This window comes from Trichogramma pretiosum, unplaced genomic scaffold (assembly GCF_000599845.2).
Source record: "Trichogramma pretiosum strain Unisexual culture from Peru unplaced genomic scaffold, Tpre_2.0 scaffold9, whole genome shotgun sequence".
NCBI classification, from domain to species: Eukaryota; Metazoa; Arthropoda; class Insecta; order Hymenoptera; family Trichogrammatidae; genus Trichogramma; species Trichogramma pretiosum.
The window spans coordinates 2,801,356-2,820,641 of NW_019641697.1; the positions used below are offsets into that span (position 1 = coordinate 2,801,356).

At 40.4% G+C, this 19,286-nt stretch overlaps 4 protein-coding genes across 4 annotated transcripts; 3 read left to right on the forward strand and 1 right to left on the reverse strand.

The window, feature by feature from the left end:
* Positions 1-1,857: 1,857 nt before the first annotated feature.
* LOC106649337 (MDS1 and EVI1 complex locus protein EVI1-like) lies at positions 1,858-3,097 on the reverse strand. Its single transcript, XM_023462246.1, has 3 exons — positions 3,021-3,097; positions 2,840-2,948; positions 1,858-2,757 (listed from the first exon to the last, which is right to left on the reverse strand). The coding sequence occupies exons 1-3, from the start codon at positions 3,053-3,055 to the stop codon at positions 2,338-2,340; spliced, it is 564 nt and encodes a 187-aa protein (XP_023318014.1). The 5' UTR covers positions 3,056-3,097; the 3' UTR covers positions 1,858-2,337.
* Positions 3,098-5,501: 2,404 nt separating this feature from the next.
* Positions 5,502-7,172, forward strand: LOC106649338 (serine/threonine-protein phosphatase 6 regulatory ankyrin repeat subunit C-like). The gene has a single exon (XM_014366699.1). The coding sequence runs from the start codon at positions 5,502-5,504 to the stop codon at positions 7,170-7,172; it is 1,671 nt and encodes a 556-aa protein (XP_014222185.1).
* Positions 7,173-8,359: 1,187 nt separating this feature from the next.
* On the forward strand, positions 8,360-9,974 carry LOC106649339 (ankyrin-3-like). The gene is made up of 2 exons (XM_014366700.1): positions 8,360-9,301; positions 9,372-9,974. Exons 1-2 carry the CDS (start codon positions 8,360-8,362, stop codon positions 9,972-9,974), a joined length of 1,545 nt encoding a protein of 514 aa, XP_014222186.1.
* Positions 9,975-16,537: 6,563 nt separating this feature from the next.
* LOC111694356 (serine/threonine-protein phosphatase 6 regulatory ankyrin repeat subunit A-like) lies at positions 16,538-18,173 on the forward strand. Its single transcript, XM_023462230.1, has one exon. The coding sequence runs from the start codon at positions 16,628-16,630 to the stop codon at positions 17,870-17,872; it is 1,245 nt and encodes a 414-aa protein (XP_023317998.1). The 5' UTR covers positions 16,538-16,627; the 3' UTR covers positions 17,873-18,173.
* Positions 18,174-19,286: the final 1,113 nt, after the last annotated feature.

A 19,286-nucleotide genomic window follows, 5' to 3' on the forward strand; every position in this document is an offset into this window, starting at 1 on the left:
TTTTTTTCTGTTATAGTTCTAGCCACTTTCGCTTCTCTACTTTTAAATGTTTAAAGATAAATTGCAGTGTACAAATATTTAGTCAGTACGCTAGACATAGCGCCGCTGCGTGAACATCAATGAAAAATCAGTCTCTGGCTCCGCATATGATGTCGCATATATTTTCCATATCATTCGGACAAATGAATTTAAAAAAATTGATTTCGGTTTCTTCATTGCTAAGCACAAGATCATTTAAAATAAGAGATGTCAAATGTTAAATCGAAAGAAATAAAAATTATTCATACGTAAAAATACAATAAATGTACTCAGAAAATACGCGATAATACGCGTATATAATAATACGAATCGTTAATGACCTATCGACTATAAAGCTCCTGTATGTTTAATGACCACACACTTATTACGTATCACGCTTAATTAGCATAATTTAGCGCGCGACACATTACAGTCCAGCTATACATTACAACTCAAACTGATTAATCCACGCGGAGCGATTTTTTTCCTTCTCGTCGCAACAAGTGCACGCGGGCGATTACACCACGCGCACCTGCCATTGTGTATATTTATCGGATCAGTCTCCGATCGGTCACCAGGTATAGTGGTAAGGTGTAAATTCACGCGAGCGAAATAAGCCGCGTGTGTGTATACGCGCGTATACGAGCGAGAGATTTTCAAGTTCAACGACGCGCGTCGTCGTGCATCGCATATGTGCGCTCGACTACGTACGCACGTGAGCTGAAAAAGCTTCCCAGTATAGTTACTTCAGCTTCCTCGGGTTCTCTCTCTCTCTCTGTCTATCTATCTACTCGTGTACGCATGAAAAAAGAGAGACCGACTGCACATAATATACACACAGTCACAGAGAGAAAGAGAAAGAGAGACGATGCTTTATATGGCTGCCTATGCTCTACTCCTATTTGTTTGCCGCAGTCGATTTCTCGTCTCTTCCTCCCCGTTTTTTTTTCGCTTCTCTTCTTTCTCTGCTTCTTCTTCTCCTAACCATCACCACCACTGCTACTTGTACGTGAGTGCATGTGGCAGCAGCGATATTCGGAGCTTTCACGCGGCAGGAGCCAGCAAACCGATAATTCGGCGGGACGGGAAGAGTGAGAGAGCTTTTGTCGCGCGCGACTTCTTTTAAACTTTTTCGGCTTTTACTCCGAGAGAGAATATTACGACGACGCGCAGCAGCAGCAGTGGCGGCATGTGTCGCGATCGATTCCACGCGAACATCATATATGCGAACAAAAGTTTTCCGGGCTGCGGCGTCGCGCGTGTGAGAATTTTCAAAACCATATGTACTACGTGCGCTGAGCGATTTCGACTGCCGCATGGCATATGTAATGTCGTTTCTTTACCCATTTCCATTTTCTAGCACGACTGATTTTCCATTCTTTTTTTCTCTCTCTTTTAGACGCGTCTGTTAGACTTGCTGGGATGAGCCTCGTTTACACACGCAAGAGAAAAAATCGATGATATTTGTGAAAATTTAGGGCCAATTTTTTCTATACATTGTTATTTACGTACTTTATTTATTTTTTTTTTCATTTTTTTTACTTATAAAATAGTTATGCAATGAAAAATGAAGCTTCAAACGGCTTCCGATCGGTTGAGTTACTTCTGTCTTGAATCGCAAGAGATAAAAAATTGACATCAAATTTTATAAACCTTAAAATTAATTTTGTTTTTTATTTTCCACCAAAAATGTATTGATTTTATTTTAAATTCAAGCATTGGTTTTACATAACGAGACAAAATTGGAGCAACTTATTATAGATTTTTAAATTAGTATTCTGAAATAGTACCATCGATTTTATACGTTTCTTGAGTTATAATACGTGAGTGGTTCACCGAATCATGGTTTTGAAGACGCTCCTGTCTTGTAAATGTCCTTTAGGCATGCGCCACGTGCATCTGTGATACCTTCATACGGCCTTTATGTAATGGATGTATGAGTTATTTTTTATGAATAGAATTCATATGAATTTCAAGATAACCCTTCTGCGTAAATTTCTTCCCGCATGTATCGCATGGATGCATGATACCTTTGTGCATCGAATCGATGTGGGTTTGGAGATAACTCTTTTGTGAAAATGATTTTCCGCAAATATGACAAATACTTCTAATATAATTGTGCGTCCTACAGATGTGATATTGGAGATTTTTCTTGGTTTAGTATGTCTTTTGGCATATATCATATGCATGAGTGGTATCGCTGTGCGACGCATCGATGTGGGTTTTGAGACCACGCATCCGTGTGAATGTCTTTTCACGTACATTACACGTATATTTGATACCATTGTGCACCGAATCTATGTGAACTTTGAGACTACTCTATAGTGAAAATGTCTTGCTGCAGATATCACATGAGTGGGTGATACATTGATGCATCGATTCGTCATGCCTACGCAGACTGCCCTTACTTGAGAAATTCTTACTGCATATTTTACATACGTGGATTGTACACTGGTGCACTGTACCGATGTGCGTTTTGAGGTTACGTTCGTTGTCAAACTTTTTAGCCATTCCTCTTGTTTTATTATGTTTGTTAAGTTCACAGTCGAAATTCAAATTCGAATCTTCTGTAACTTCATGGGAAAATTCCTGTTTCACTTCTCGTGCGGTCTCATCGTCAACTTTTTCAACTTTCAATGAATTAATTTCGGGCTTGACGTCTTCGCATTCAACAACTATTTCTGTAACGTCATTGACATCACTTTCAAGTTTAATGTCACGTCCTCGAAGCGTTTGGTTCTGTTGAAAAATCAAAGAAATGTGATAATTTTTACTAAAAAAACAACTAGAATACGTTTAACATTTATTCATAAATTCTTACTGGATTTTCTTCCAAAACTGGTAAGAGTCGGACGTTTTTGAGATCGCTGCTTTCGTCAATGATTTCACCATCATTCTCAATGGGCACATCACTAGGCTTCTCTTTCACTCTGAAATAACCCCAATAAGATCGAATATTTTGTTACATTTTTATCGTTTCATTCTCAATAGATAAAAATTACCTGTCAGGACTGTTCAATAAACCAATGGATTCCATCCTTTCCACTTCTTCAATAGTTAACCTTCCCGCGACGCGAAGATCGAGCTAACTACACAAGAAAACCGGCGAAGAGCACTGAGAGCTGTGCTCGTTCCGTTGTTCACGTCGGGCTTGGAATGCATAACCTCTGCTGAGCCCAAGTAACAGTCGAAATTTCGCCGTGCATGAAATATACACCACGAGCAGGGCTGCGAACGAAATAAAAATAGGTCATTGTAATTATATCATTGAAACAATTGCAGTACGTAACTCACGTCTAATGAATGATGAACGACGAGAAAATTAGATATAATTCTACGGTTCTACTCATTTTGATTGTACGAATGCAGAATTGTTTTTATTTCAAAATGTAAAAGAAACGGTCATCTTATATAATTGTTTATAAGATCATATTTCTATAAATCACTGTACAAATGTCATTACGATACTGTGATAAATGTATCTTTTATCGCTAAATAAGTTGGTTTTTCAAGAAAAAAAATTGTAAAAGAACATCACTCTTAGATGTAAATATAAAAACAAAAATATAATACATTGGAAAATTATAAATGAAACGATCGAATCATCGATTGAAATTGATATAAGAATAAGAGTATAAGACAACCATCATATGTAGCCATATGTGGGCAAATATTGTCGCACGTACGACTCCTCGAGTGGGCCGACGCCACCTGTCGATGATAATCCGTACCAAATTGGTAGTCACCGGCTGCGCAACTCTGGGTGCGAACTCGATATTAAAAATAATGTAAGCGAGCGAACGAAAAGCCACATGCATAATTGAGTTCGTCCCAGTCGCCAAATTAAGTAAGTTCGCGAACTTTTCTCGCCTCGCAACTGTCTCGGAAAAGTTTCGGTCTACATCTGTCCTCATAGAAAATAAAGCGGGAATATCTGCATATACATATCTCGCTACTCGGCTAATTATAAATAGCAGCAGACGGCGCAAGCAAAGCTGTACAATAATACCGAGTCTTTTTTCCGCGATCGAGTTTCATCCACAATCTAGCCTTCTAGATTTCCCTCGCTCGTGTAGTATATGCATGGTCTCTCGATCATGCGTTCCTATACTCGAGATCCTTACGGTGTCACGTGCTGCAGCTGCCACTGCCGCTGCGATCATAGATACCCGATCGAGGCTCTCTGCATCGGCGTATCGAGTTATTATAATTAATAACGTTGATATTTATATCAGGAGGACAGATATGATCTCGTGTGCGTATGTATAAGAATGAACTCGAACTTGGCGGCAATTTCGATTGTAGCTGTCGACGATGTATAAAAAAAAGATGAAGAAGACTCAACAATTATAAGCCGTGAAAACGTATATAGCTCGAAGCTTTTTATACGTGTAAAGAGACCCTTTATATTGTCTTCCGTATAGCGAGAAGTAATTAGCGTAATCGAGAGCCGTAAGCGTGTGTGCGCTCGTGGCTCGATCGACTTTCGTTACACGATTTATTTATTTATTCGTTTTTTTACGAGCCTTCATTACTGGAACTGACGCTGCGGACGGCAATACGAATCTTCGCGACGGAAGTGAGCTTATCGAAGCAAAAATTCGACGAATAAGCATAAGGAGACGCTTGAAAATTTTATCGAGTAATCGAGTCGCATACTTCCACTCGATCGCATATTTCAACCAAGGGCTGCAGCCGATGAAAAAAAATTACACTTTTTGTCGAGGCAAAAAATGTTTTGGATATGTCGTGATATCGTCTCTGTGGCATGTCGTGTAAGAGAGAGGTTATTGCAAGAGTAGCAAGAGAGAAATAGTAGATCGTGTGTATCCAAGAGACTGCCGGACATATCCGCGAGGCAGTGTCGCGAAATCGGTATATATCCTTACGGAGCGGCCGATTCCGGCGCTTGCGACGATAGCCGGGACCGAGTCGATCGCCGCCGAGCGGTGCGACTCGCAAATAATACATCGTGTTCGCACACAGGCTTATTTTCCCGCGTATAATAATATCAGGGGAGCGACGCGACGATGTATACATACCAAAATGATAGCGATCGAGTGTTGTGCACCTGTGTACGCCACGTACGAGCGAGAGATTCAGTCGATTGTGCATCGATTGTGCATCGATGCTCGCAGGTTGAAAGAAAAATGAGGGGAAAAAAAAGAAAAAAAGCACACGTCCACGAGCTCTCTGCGGCAGTCACGGACGCGACTCGCGTGCGCGATGGTTGCTGCACTTGTAAAAATGCTTGCGCGATCCCGTCATGCAGTAACGAGTCGTTTCATTGCCAAGGCATTGTACCGATTTCAATCGTCGAACGCGTAAAAACTTTCACAAAATTGATGCGTTATGTTTTTGTTGATATGTTGTCTTGCGAGGTTCGGCGAGATGTTTACTTATACTGAATGAGTCGTTGTCTATTATACATCAGTCAACAATCACTTGTGTCGTGTAGTTGCTGTGTTATTCAAAATTTAAAAATGAATATCTACACGCTAAGCAAATTGCGAGCCAAAGTCAAGGAGGATACCGAAGAAAATAAATTCAAATTTTTGAATCAATTATATCGGACAGTAAAAAATTGGAAGGGCGAAATTCCAAATGTCCAAGACATCTGTACTGACGACAATGTCGTATGGTACTTATCGCAATCGACAAGAAAATTCAAGACAAACACATTTATTACGTGGCTATTACGCAGTGGCTACAAGGATCGGCCCAAGTTCAATGAAGCCGGCGAACCGTTGGTGTTCCGCACCACGCCAGTACATCGAGCCACGAGACGCAGGGATCGCGATTTCGTCCGCGATCTTTTTAAAATTTATACAAATTTGTGCGTAAATTACGTGGACGAGGAGACGGGCCTGACGCACTTCCACGTCGCCTGTCAATTCGGTTTCGCAGACGTCGTCGAAAAATTCCTCGAGCTCGGCCAGGATCCCAATTGTCCTTGGCGAACGAGGCGCGAGTCGACGCTACATTTAGCTCTCAAGTGGAACCAAAAACAAGTGATCGAGTTGCTGTTGAGAAGCGGCGCCGATGTGAATTCGGCCGACGAGGAGGGATCGACTCCGCTGCACCGTTTAATCGAAAAAGGCAGCTTTAAATTAGCAAAGTTGTTCTTCGGCATCTGCGACGAAACTCGTCAAACGGTGCAGGTCAACGCCCAGGACGACCAAGGTTGGACACCTATTCAATATGCAGTTCAATTCGATTTTAGAAAAGCAGCGGCTTTACTACTTAGAAGAGGCGCGGATCCAAATATAGTCAATGTAGAAGAGAAAAACGTATTGCATATTATGTGCCAGAAGGACACAGATGACGATACAGTTCGACTTTTTTTCATCGGTAATTCGTCCCCTCGTGTCAACGCCCAGGACAAGTTGGGTAATACACCACTACATTTGGCTCTCATGAACGCACACAAGGAGTTGGCCGAAGTACTACTGAGAAACGGCGCCGATCCGAATGTGTGCAACGAGGATGGATCGACACCTCTGCATATTATTTGCAAGAGGAACGTCGACAACGAGGACTTAGTGGAGACGTTTTTCAAGATCAACGACGACATCCGGCAGACGGTGCAAATTGACGCGAAGGACAAGTTGGGACGAACACCACTCCAATGCGCCGTGGCGCATCTTATGCCAGATACGGTCGACGTACTCTTGGATCATGGTGCTGACACAACAAAATTCATTTTCCCCTCTCTGAATGACTTTACACTTGCCACACAAAGTTTCAGATTCACGGAACCTCGATTCCTCCTGGTTTTAGCATCTGGTGCTCTAGACGTTGCAGAACGTCTGAAAAACAATGGGAACTTTTTCCAAAATGACGCTCAGATTATTATAAATCTATTTAATGAACATAAATTGTTCAAGAAGACGGCGGGTCTGAATAATTTTTGGTATGATAACGATGACTTTAAAGAAATGGCGAAACGGACACTCATACCACAACATATTTTGTCGCTATACGACCTGGTCGAATTTAGATATAATGAAACCATAAACATTTTTTCTTACGCCCCATATTTCAAATTTGCACACTCTATGGAAAAATGGGATCGTCTCAAAGAATATGAAGAAACTTGCGCTTTGCATCTTTGCAAAGTAATCATTAACACATTTCGGCAGCAATGGGAATGAAACTATTTTCCAATAATCGAGACATTAATTTAATGATAAATTAAATTTCGATCTCAATTCCGAATTCCTCAAATATTATTTATTAAATAAAAAATTGAATTCTTCAACTTTTCCAATTGAAATTATTTTGCGTTTTAATTTTATTTCAATATAATTTACCAAAAATCGTAAAAAATGTCACACGTTGCCGAAAGCTGGACACTGCTGAAAACCTGGACACTTGAAGAATTTATACTGTTTTTTAGTTTCAATTAAGTGTACCAGATGAAATGTGATTGATTTGAGTAATTCTTACAATTATACGTGTCTTTCCATAAAAAAAAGATCATTAATCACTTTTTTCAAGTAAAAAATCAAATGTCAATATTGAACAAAAGTTGGGAGCGGTCATCCTTGTCTTACGCAGAGATTAGGAAAATACTTTCGTATATACCTAATATGGGCCGAAAAATAGAATAGGGTAACCGCACCAGTAAATGACTGAGTTGTTGTTTTTCAAATTTTAAAGATAAAAAATGAATTTTGGTCTTTTTGTGTGCAATAAAATGAAAAAAAATTGTTTTGGTAAATATTCATTAGTTTAGGAGTTATATAGCCATATAAACAATTAAATTGTTTATAAAAAATTAATCGACCCTTTGAGCCTGGTGAGAGTTGAAAATTCGGGATAAGCGGGCAAAAATGCGCAGAAATACACTTCGTTTTTTGTGGAACTTTCCAATGCATATACGAGAAACCCCCTCAGTGGCTAGACTATATATTCAGCTAAATAGAAGCAGTGCTTTGGCTTATGTGCTATTATCTTTATTGCCGCGAATTTTGCATACAAGTGTGGCCCCTACACTGAAAAAAAATGTTCTGATTCAGCGGTCCACTTTTGTTGGACTTGCTTCTGAGATTTTTTTCAGTCTATACTACGGTCACTTTCACTTTCACTTTCTAATCTTGACCGAGTTTAACGTCTCTTACCATAGATATAGTTAGCTCACACTTGAATCTCTTATAGCTTCGCCCGTGTGTTTTTTATTCTATCTGTATATCATAGTGCATGTAAATATAGTTCAGTATAGGTTACGACGCCGCAGCGTGAGCATCTAAGGAAATATCGCATCGACTGCATCAAGTGAAAAAGTAAAAAATATTTCCAATTTTAAGCTTAAGTGTGTGCGCGAGTGCAATTTTAAACGATGGCACAAGATAATGAAAACTATTTCGACAAATTAAAGAGTCTGCGTGAACAGGTCAATTGGGAGATCGAATATGACAGACACGAACTTCTCCGTCAACTTTATCCCATTGTCAGACGATGGAAGGGTCGACTTCCAAATCTCCGAAACATCTTTCGAGCCGAAGAAATCGAATGTCTTCTTACGGATTCCGTAAACTTGATATACAACAAAAACGAGAGGTATATTCGTCAAGGCGAACTGATCGCCAAGTTCGTGGCTCGCAGCGGCTACAGAGACGAGCCCAAAGTTGATAAAGACGGCAAGACGTCGACGCGTCGCACCACGCCGATACATCATGCGGCCAGAAGCTGGTTCAGCCATTGCGAAACCATGGCCGGTGCGCTTTTTCAAATATACTCAGACGTGAACTACGTGGACGAGAAGACCAACATGACGCATTTTCACGCGGCCTGCCTGTTCGGCTGCGTCAAAGTCGCGCGGAAATTCCTCGAGCTCGGCCAGGATCCCAATGGTCTCGTATCGAAAACCGGCGACTCGGCGCTGCACTTGGCTCTGTGGCGCAGCAGAAAAAAAGTCGTCAAATTGTTGCTGAGACGAGGCGCTGATCCGAATCTACCGAACCATTACGGCTATACCGCTCTGCACTCGATTTGCCTTACGAACGATCGCGATGGCTTGGCGGAGCTGCTCTTCGAGATTTGCGACGAGAGGGGTCGAGAGGTGCTGGTCGACGCCCGGAACCGCGAGGGCCGCACGGCGCTGCACATGGCTCTGGCAAGAAACTACCGGGACACGGCCGAGTTGCTGCTGAGAAGGGGCGCGGATCCGAACTCGGTCGACGCCGAAGGTTTGACTCCGCTGCACGTCATCGCCGCGATATTCTGGGCCGATAAATTGGCGGAGCTGTTCTTCGACGTGAACGCCGAGCTCGGGCAGCGGGTGGCGATCGACGCTCCGTTTTCTCTTGGATCGTGGCGCCGATCTGTCCGACTTTGTTTTTCCCACCGAGAGTTATTTCGTCATGGATTGGCCGCGATGTCCGAACGAGACGTGCGACCACTTCAAGCTGAGACAGACGTCGGCCGCTCTGATCATCGTCCAACTTCTCGAGCAAAGAGGATACGAGCTCGACCGTAGCGGAGCTCTGACGATCATGAGACATTTTGCCCGTTACGATATGCTCGAGACGTTGGCGGACTACAACGCGACCTACGAATTTTTCGGGAAATCGGATCTCGACGAATATCGCTACGACGACGAGTTCGCCAGCGAAGCCAAGAAGATAACGATCGTTCCGAGTCTGTCGCTCAACGACTTGATACAGTTGCCGGCCGAGGAGGCGGAAAAACGAGTCGGATACGAGGACTACTTCGAGTTCGCGCGCTCGGGAAAGTTGTTCCACTCCCGTCTGATTAATATCAGTCACGTCGCTTGCGTCGCGCATCTGTGCGAGCTGATAACGCGGCGATTTTTCCGGCGCTGGTCACTGGATCCTTTCTGGGAGTTGATTCGCAAGAGGCTGCCGCTTGAGATTTGTGAAATGGTCCTGGATCAGCTGGGAGTCAAGGATTTATGCAGCATTTGCTTGGCCGCGGCCGGACCGAGTTCGTGATGTCGATAAATTTTCCACGTCGATTAAATAAATGAAGTAAAACATTTGAAATTGTGTACTTATTACCACGCGATATACCTCCTCGAGACCAACGTTATCCACGCAGAAATGAAAAAATACGAAGACTAAAAAAATAATCATCCGATGAGTTGGATTCTAGTCGTGTGATATCCGAATAATAGAATGCTCGCACGCCCTTGAACTTCTTTTTGTTTTGTTATAAAAACTCGTAATCACCCGCTGCTGTCGCTTTCTATTGAAAATATACACTTGATCGCTTCCCTCATTACCAACACGAGTGAAGAGCTTTATTTAGAAAAAAAAACTTGCCCCCCGTTCCAGTACACCCGTAACGTCGAGTACAGCAGAGGACCAGGAACGATTTTCAATTATTCTCTCGAATCGCGCGCGTGAAAGGCTCGTGTGATCGAGTGTGCGCGCGTTCGAGCTCATTTGAATAACACAATGGCTCGTTTTTGCGCCGCGGCCTCTCCGTGCCGATTATATTTTATGCGTGTATATTGAGTTTCGACGTCGTCCCTCTACTCTGCTATTTGCGGGTTGACGATCGACGACGGCGGCGGCGACGATGATTATAATTATTTTTTTTTCTCTCGTACGAGGCTCGTGTTACTCGCGTTGTTGCACGCCCAACGGTGCTTCGAGCTTTCTCAGGGGACCCCGATTCGATCCGGCCAAATTGATTTCAACGATGACAGCTGTAGCAGCAACAGCAGCAGCAGTTAATAACGCACGAAGCGATAAATAATCGCGCAAAATTAGTGTCATACACCGCGGTAATATTATGCGCGCCGTTGAGAGTCGCTCAAGGATATATTCTCGATTTGCGAAGCTTTTGTAGCGGAGCATCCGACGACACAGAAGCTATACAATATAACAAATATAGAAATGGCGTTCCTGGAATAGTTGACGAAGTGATCGAGCGTTAATAATCGCCGCGACGATCGATCCCCGACGACGACAATCAATGCCCGGCGCATATTTGCGCATATGTCATATACGTGGCGCAGTGCCCGTGGCGCATTGTGTGCAGACGTTGCGTGTATCTTCTTCGCGTTACGTCATGTATTTTGATCGGCCCCACATACACGCGTAGACGGTCGATTTAAGGAATATGATGATAATTAACCGAACGATCGATGGAGACAATAACGAGGCTCTATATTGCTGCTGCTGCATTGCGAGCCTACATTTATAGATACGTGGATCGTGACGAATGTCGATCTTAAAAATTTGAGTATTATTCGTGGTTCAAAAGCTCAATTTCGAGTATCTGTCACGAGAGAACTTCGAAAATCGGGCATTTACCTAGCGCCTGCAGGCAAAAAATAATTATGACAATGGAATTTTGTTAGTCAATGTTGTAAATTTTTTATATTAATTAAATAAATAAATCTAAAAAATGAGTTTCGATTTTTTTTTTCGTCGACCACACGACCATTTGAAGCCTGATACCGTGATAAGCTAATACATACTATTGAAACTCTAAAAAGGGTCACTCAAAAATGTTTGGTGGAGACCTGTGGCTCTCCTCGTAAGTGAACTTTTGATTATATACTCGAATTTTTCATCAGAGAAGAGAGTAAAACACGCGGACAAAGCTATTAGGGATATACAAGCGCGAGCTATTATGTACACAAAGGGGACATTAAATTTGTCAGGTCGCGAGCGAGAGAAAGAGAGAGCACGAACGCTACCGTATAAAAATATTTCAATTGAGCTACTTTCACTTATTAACTTGTATATATTGCGTGTGACTAAATTGTGCATACTTTAAGATTTTTTCATTTGCTTATGAATATATACGTATTTTCGGATTTCTAACGGTCAATTCTTGGCATCGCGTGCAATGAAGTCACAGGCGAAAACAATCAAAGTCACTCGGCACCCTTGCCTTAAACGTAATGAATCGATCCCTGAATTTAATCCTAAAATGATCGCCTTCGCTCGTTCACTAGTTTTTTACGGCTCAATTCCTCGATACCCATGGAAGTTTTACTAACAAAGCAGATTCAGAAAAATTCGCGTACCCGAAATTTCACTTAAGGTCAATGTGAATACTTTCGCTAGTGTCTGCTATATTCGCTCAATAATTAATATTAACGATCTAATTTAACATAAAATTTTTTTTTTTAATTTGACGTATTGAGCTGAACATGTTTAACATATTTATATTATTTAAATCTGGTATTATGTTTTCATCTCATGTAAAAACTTGATTCAAAGTTGAGTGAAAATACCCACACTGACCTTCTCGAGCTTTTTTTTAATATTCGAACTTTTTCAATTCCGGTATAGTATAATTTTTTTTTTTAATACTTGTAATTTAGATTTATGTTTAAATGATTTTAATATTGATGGGGGATCGTCTAATGATGTGTGCTTGTCAATAAAAAAAAGTAAATACTAATTTTTTTTAATTTCTATATTAGAATGTAAAATATGCTATGGAAAATATGAAAAACGTGAATCAACTATTTGGCGATTCGAAGAGCTTTGGCCCGAAGCCGCCAAGCAAATATTATATAAATCTTTCTTTCGTTAGATGATCGAAGACCATGTCACAGCAGAGAAGCGGCAGTGTACAGTGCGTCAGCTCCATAAAAGGATCCATTGCTCAGGACTCGATAAATCCTCTCAATACTTTTTCGCTCAAAAACTCGACGCAAGATTCGATTCTTTTTATCTTCAATGTTTTCGAACGAGCCAATTCGAAGTAGACCGCGTACATGAGTAGTTTCGCAGCCTTCGCGGGCCGTAATCTGAGCAGATCGTAGAGCGACAGACTAGGCTTCACCGTTATTTTTTTTGCATCGTTCGTGAATATCTCGTCCTGATGCCAAACTTCTTCAAAATGCTCCTGCCCAAAGAGTACTCTACAGTTGTAAAAAAATTTCATGATCAATTCCGCGTCGCTTCTGTCCAGTTCGTAGCCACGAGACGTTCGGCGACGAGCAGAACTCCAGACGCTATTTCCAACTTGTTGAATCTACGCCACACTTCTGGGTGTTCCTTGTCGAAATAACTCGTAGGGGGGAAGATCATGCCGGACGGATCGGCACCGTAATCCAAAAGGCGAACGACCACGAGCGGCAAGACCCTCGGCGTTGACCTTCACTAATCTGCGTCTTTCGTCGTTGACCTTGAAAAGTATCTTTGCCAATCCTGTGTCACTTTTTTCAGCAGCGATCCGGCCATCCTCTTGTGGCCCCGAAACAGAGCTAAATGCAGCGGCGTGTTGCCCAAATTATCTCGAGTATCAACCAGCACCCGTTGACCGATTTCGTTGTTGACCGAGAAAAATCGTTCCGCCAAATCATCGTCGTTGTCTCTCCTGCCAATATTATGCAGAGGCGTCATTCCATCTTCATTGACCGAATTTGGGTCGACTCCTTTCCTCAGCAGCAGTTCCGTCGAGTTTCTGTTGCCGGAATACGCAGCCACGTGCAACGGCGTGTTGCCCAACGTATCTCGAGCGTCGATCGGTGCCGGCCTGCTGCTCTCGTTGTTGATCTGAAAAATTATCGCTGCCAATCCTATGTCATCTTATTCGTAGCAAATCTTGTGCAGAGCGGTGGATCCTTTATCGTCGGCCAAGTTCGGATCGTGCCCCTTTTTAGCAGCAATTTGACCATCCTCTTGTGGCCGTAAAACAGAGCCACTTGGAACGCCGTTTTACCCCAACGATATTCCTGAGCGTCGACGTGCACCGATCGATGCTTCTCGTCGCGGACTTTGAAGAATTTCTCCATCAAGTCGTCGTCATACATTCTCCTGCAGATTTTATGCAGAGGACAAGATCTGCTTCTATGGGGCCAATTTGGATCGCGCCGTTTCTCAGCAGAAATTCGACCGCTTTCGTTTGAACCCGCCTCTCCAACGAGGTGTGCGCTTTGTAGTCGGGCCCCAGTCCCACGGCCCAGTGCAGCGGTGTCTCGTCGTACTCGTCCGGCACGTAGATCCGCAACGGGCGATTCGATTCGGCGTCGAGTCGGAACAATGTCTCCACCAAATTTACGTCGCTGCTGTTTTTCCGGCAAATAATCTGCAGAGGCGTCTGAACCCTTGTATCGGCTAAATTCGGACCCGATCCCTTTCCGAGCAGTAATACGATCAAGTTTCTGCGGCAATGATACGCAACCAAGATTGGCACGGGGCCTCTTCGAATGCAGGTGATATGCTATACTAAAAATTAGAAAAAACGCCGATCTTGCTATTATTCGATGCTACAAACATTATTGTCCAAGGGACAATAAAAGCAAAATTCGTTGCAAAAATTTTTTATTAGGCAATGGGTAAGATTTAAAATTTAACTCTATATTGTATAAACAACAACATTATTTATATACTTTTCCGTCAATATACATAAAAAGTACACAAAAACTTTAGAAATAGAATCCATGTAAGCTTCAAAAAGCCTTCAAAGGGAGACGCCGTTTTTGCTGTAGACAACTTACGAGATATCAACACTTGGCTTCTATAACATAGGAAAAGAGAAGCTAAGAGTTCAATGGAGACAAAAAAAAATAAATAATGTAAGTTTGATGACTTTCGATAATTACAAAGATTAATTTATACATTTTTCGTTAAATATTTTCTTTCCTTTTTTTTCAAATGAATCATTCGAGTATAAACAACGTCTGTCGGTTAGTGTTTCTGCCCAGAAAATCATGGTCGGACTTGGAGCAAAACAACATCTATCCACTAACGGAGAATTTGAAATATTTTTACCTTCTCGAGTCTGTGAAGTTTTAGGAAAAGATGATAAAATATTTCAATCATTTGTCGAATAAAGCTCAGAATTCGAGGCTGCTTGAAAAAATCCACACAATAGTTTTTTAAATTATTGCATCATTAAAGTTTCATAAGTTCTTAACAATTGGTATTAATAAATATTGATTTTTTAACAGTTGCCGTGCAAAATTTGCAATAATAAATAGTATCAAAATTTATATTGAAAAATTGTTAATGTTTCTGTTGAACCCCGCTACGTGGCGCCAGCTCTACGTTTTGCTACCGCAAGTAGGAAAGCCAAGATGCTCGCATATAATGTATTCACTTTGAGCGATACATTATTCGCCATCTTCTAAAATGTTTTCTGAATTTTTTTTTTGGAAAAATCAATGGTCTATTCGAATGGATTTTACATTCCACTAGCGAATCGAGAAAAAAAAACGAGAAACCTCGAAAATGCTCACTTCGTATTTAATTAAACTCTTTCTGAGTTTTTTTTCTGCATCGACAGTAGCAAGTACCGTCGGACTTGGCTATATAATCGTTATGATGTAGCACTTGGTACCCAAATCTTTCACGCAGGCGACATGTTTTTCCGACTCAATGTCGCAAATGGATTAAATTCTGCGCGATGATTTATTTTTCGAGAGAGTATTTTTTTTTTCCTCCTTTTTTTCGCCTAAGGAAGTATACAGATCAGAGACAGAGTCGGAGATGATGCTTACTATACAAACGATCCTCGAGTCTAAGCTCGAAACGCCGCGGCGCAGACACATGGCGTGTACGTATATATATTGAAACTCGCTGCGCCGCTGCACGTCGAGAGCCCGTAAAAGCGCGCGGATAACGATCGGATCATTCTGAGCAATGCGAGGATGAATATAATTGAGCTTGTGAAAGCGAACGTTAGTGCCGCGTTTGTGTGTATAAGATATAACATAGCTGCAACTATTTCGCCTCATCTCGTCTGCTGCTGCTGCTTTATGGCTTATTTAAAAAGCTATAACGTAAGTCGAGCAGACGCGACTGAGCGCGGCCTTTACTATATTTTCGATCATCTGTACTCGCGTTTGTCTGTGTGCAGTCGCTCGTCTAACGCAACAGCCCGACCTCCTATACACACAATAGCATGTACAGCGACGATTGCACTCGTCGCCATTGGCAATCTTTCTCTCTCTCTCTCTCTCTCACTCGCTCTCTAATCGCTCTTCGTTAAGGCACGCTCGCAATTGTTGAATTAAAGAATCAAGAGCGGTCGCGTCCGTGTCCCTTGGTTGCAGTTTGCTCTACTCGTATTACATACAATACCGAGATCAAGTCCACGCGCATATAATGTGTGTATAACGCGTTGACTCTCCGAGGTGAGCTTTTCATGACGTTATAGTGTTCTTATTCGAGCTTTTTAAGCTCTCGATCCTTTTCTGGTTTTTTATTTGGAGGATCAATAAATTTATCGATGTAAATATTTCAACAAATTGTCACGCATCCTAAACTGAGAAATAATTCAGTTGAAAGGATTATTAAGTTGCGATTAATTAAATGAAATACAATTTTAGGGTATAGAAAGGATGAATTTAATTTATCGAGTTCGTGTACTCGGTTTCATTCGAAATAAAAAAAAATACATGTATTTATAGGTACATGTATTTTAGTTCAATGTTTGAATTAGAGACGATACGTTCACGATTTATATTTCAGAAACGGCAGTAGTGATCATGTAAATAGAAAGGAAATCTTGAAATCGACATAAGATACACAAAATTAGAAGAGGGGATGACAGAAGAGTCGGCAGTTTATACAATTTGACGACTAAGTAACAGTTTTCCGTCGTACTGAAAGCGGCTCGGAGCTAGTAATTCGTTAAAGTATAACTGTTCAAAGGCCGAAGTGAAAATACAATGCCGCATTCTGTAACTTTAGCGTGGAAACCCCTACAGGATGCCGCTTTATCAGGGAATTTAACTCTACTGGAATCGTTATTGAAAGGGGGTAATCCCGATCCGGTTGACGAATTAGGCAGAACAGCTTTGAATTTCATGTGTTCGCTTCGCAAGTTGAAGGATATCGACTTGGAGGTGCTTCAACTTCTTGTCAAGTATGGAGCCGACGTAAATAAAGCAGATAAAGACGATGACAGCCCGTTGATGGTTCTGTTTAATAGCGAATATAATGAATCTAAAGATACGGGAATACGCATACAGGCATTGAAAATACTTTTGGAAAACGGAGCCGATGTCAAGTGCGTCAACAATCAGGGTTTAACTATATTCAAAAAAATTATTCTTTGTGATCCAACAAATCAAGACACTGCTGAGGCACTTAAACTGCTTTTGGAAAACGGCGCTGATCCAAACATGAAGGTTGATGAATCAGGCAACACAGCTCTTAATTTAATATGCAATCAGTCCAAGTTTACAAGGGTCCACTTGAAAATGGTTCAAATTTTTCTACAATATGAAGCCGACGTTAATACCCCAGATGAAGAGGGTAATAGTCCGATGATGAATCTGTTTTGTAAAGAATCGAATGATATGGGAGTACGCAACGAGGCATTGAAAATACTTTTGAAAAACGGAGCCGATGTCACGCATGTCAATCATGAGGGTTTAACTATATTCAAAAAAATTATTCATTGTAATCCAGCAAATCTAGATACTGCTGAGGCACTTGAACTGCTTTTGGAAAACGGCGCCGATCCAAACATGAAAGTTGACGAATTAGGCAACACAGCTCTTAATTTAATATGCAATGAATCCAAGCTTACAAGAGCCCACTTGAAAATGATTCAAATTCTTCTAAAATATAAAGCCGACGTTAATATCCAAGATAAATGCAATTTCAGTCCCATAATGAGTTTATTTCTAGCGGCAAAAGATTACGAATTGCGCTTGGAAGTTTTCAAGCTATTACTGGAACACGGAGCAGATCTCACACTTGTCGACCAAAGGGGTAATACAATATTACATATCATCTTTTACAGCAATGCATCAAAAAATCCATGCATTGTAGAAGCAGTTGAATTGCTGTTAAAACGAGGAGCTGACGCAAATATCGAAAATAAAAATGGTCAATCTGCATTCAATGTTGCTGTGAAAGACTTGAAACACCCAAAAATAATCGAACTACTTTCAAAGCAAATGTGACGATCCAAATGGGATGGTTGGACTTCCACTCGTGGATTTGTAAAATTTGTAGTTTCGTTAAAAAATGAAGTCATTAAGTTTTTAGGCACTAGGACTTAGTATCTGTATGTAAAGTAGTTATAAAATTTAAAATCCGACATTAATGTAATGGTTATACGTAAGTTAATTTTTGTAAACGAGTAAAATGAAAATATCGAAAAGTTCAGCAGTCTCTTATGTGAAATCGTTCATAAGCGTAGACGACAAGTCACAATGAAAATTGACATAAATTATTAAAAAAATATCATACATTTCCATTCAACATATGTTTTTTACTTATTTTAATTACTTTTTCACAATCCATAAACTTCAATCCTGCATCCAAATATAGTCACTTTGAAAAATATATTGAGATTAATCCATCAGAAAAAAGAACAAAGCAGCTTTTGTTTCGTGCGATTATTATGATCATTGATAAAATGAAGTAGTGTATACACTACATTGTTAAATTAGCGGTGTAAAGTATAGTATGCATTATATTGTATAATGAGTAATCTACATTTTTAGACTTTTCGACGTTTTCATAATTATCAGCCAAAATTTTTTAATCTTTGAAACCAATGGTAATGACTTCTAGACTCAATCATTGAATTGTTACAGTAGTCGAGTAGTTTATATTCGTAATTAATTGATCTTTAAAATCTACAAATATTTAGACATATTATCCGAATAATTATAATACTTTTATTATATTTGCATCATTTATGCAAATATTACCTCAGAAAAGTTTGTTTCAATTTCTGTCTAGTATATTCAATTGTGTCCTCGGAATGTAATGAAGATTGAGGGAAAATATGATTTTTTGATAACTTGAGCAAAGCAGAATTATGGAATTTAAAACTATAAAAACTGATTCTACAAAAATAACTGTATCTCAGCGAAATTTTTAGAATCTGAAAACGGCATTGAGAAAGCGAGATGAAAGCCTAGTAGATTAATTATTGAATTTTTTCCTATGAGTGATTAGCATACTAAGCCATTTTCTTGAAGAAACAAATAAGCTTTTCACGAAGTACGCAAAAAACACGTTTTTTGGCATACAATTGCTTTTTAACTTTCAAAACAATGCATCAATCTTAATTTTGGAGCCAGAGTCTTAAAGAACATATAATTTTACATCAAATTACGTGCTTTCATCATTCTCAGTTCCTCTGAGAGTTATATACCGAAGATTAAAGCGAAAAAATTAATTTTTGCAATATTATTAAAATGGAAAATAAAAGTGCTCGCAACGATTTGTCTTATTGTTAAAACCCCTTTATTCAATTATTTTTTCAGATATACATTAAAAACAAATAGAAATATGACTTTTTCCAGTGTAGAGCGATTTTAGTAAAAATAAGTAAAAAATTAAATTTTTATAAAAAAAAACCCG

Coding starts and splice junctions, on each gene's coding strand:
- LOC111694356 (XM_023462230.1), top strand. CDS start 16,628: ATGCCGCATTCTGTAACTTTAGCGTGGAAACCCCTACAGGATGCCGCT.
- LOC106649339 (XM_014366700.1), top strand. CDS start 8,360: ATGGCACAAGATAATGAAAACTATTTCGACAAATTAAAGAGTCTGCGT. Junction 9,302..9,371: donor ACGCCGAGCTCGGGCAGCGG/GTGGCGATCGAC, acceptor TTTCCCACCGAG/AGTTATTTCGTCATGGATTG.
- LOC106649337 (XM_023462246.1), bottom strand. CDS start 3,055: ATGGAATCCATTGGTTTATTGAACAGTCCTGACAG. Junction 2,949..3,020: donor TTATTGAACAGTCCTGACAG/GTAATTTTTATC, acceptor GGGTTATTTCAG/AGTGAAAGAGAAGCCTAGTG. Junction 2,758..2,839: donor CAGTTTTGGAAGAAAATCCA/GTAAGAATTTAT, acceptor ATTTTTCAACAG/AACCAAACGCTTCGAGGACG.
- LOC106649338 (XM_014366699.1), top strand. CDS start 5,502: ATGAATATCTACACGCTAAGCAAATTGCGAGCCAAAGTCAAGGAGGAT.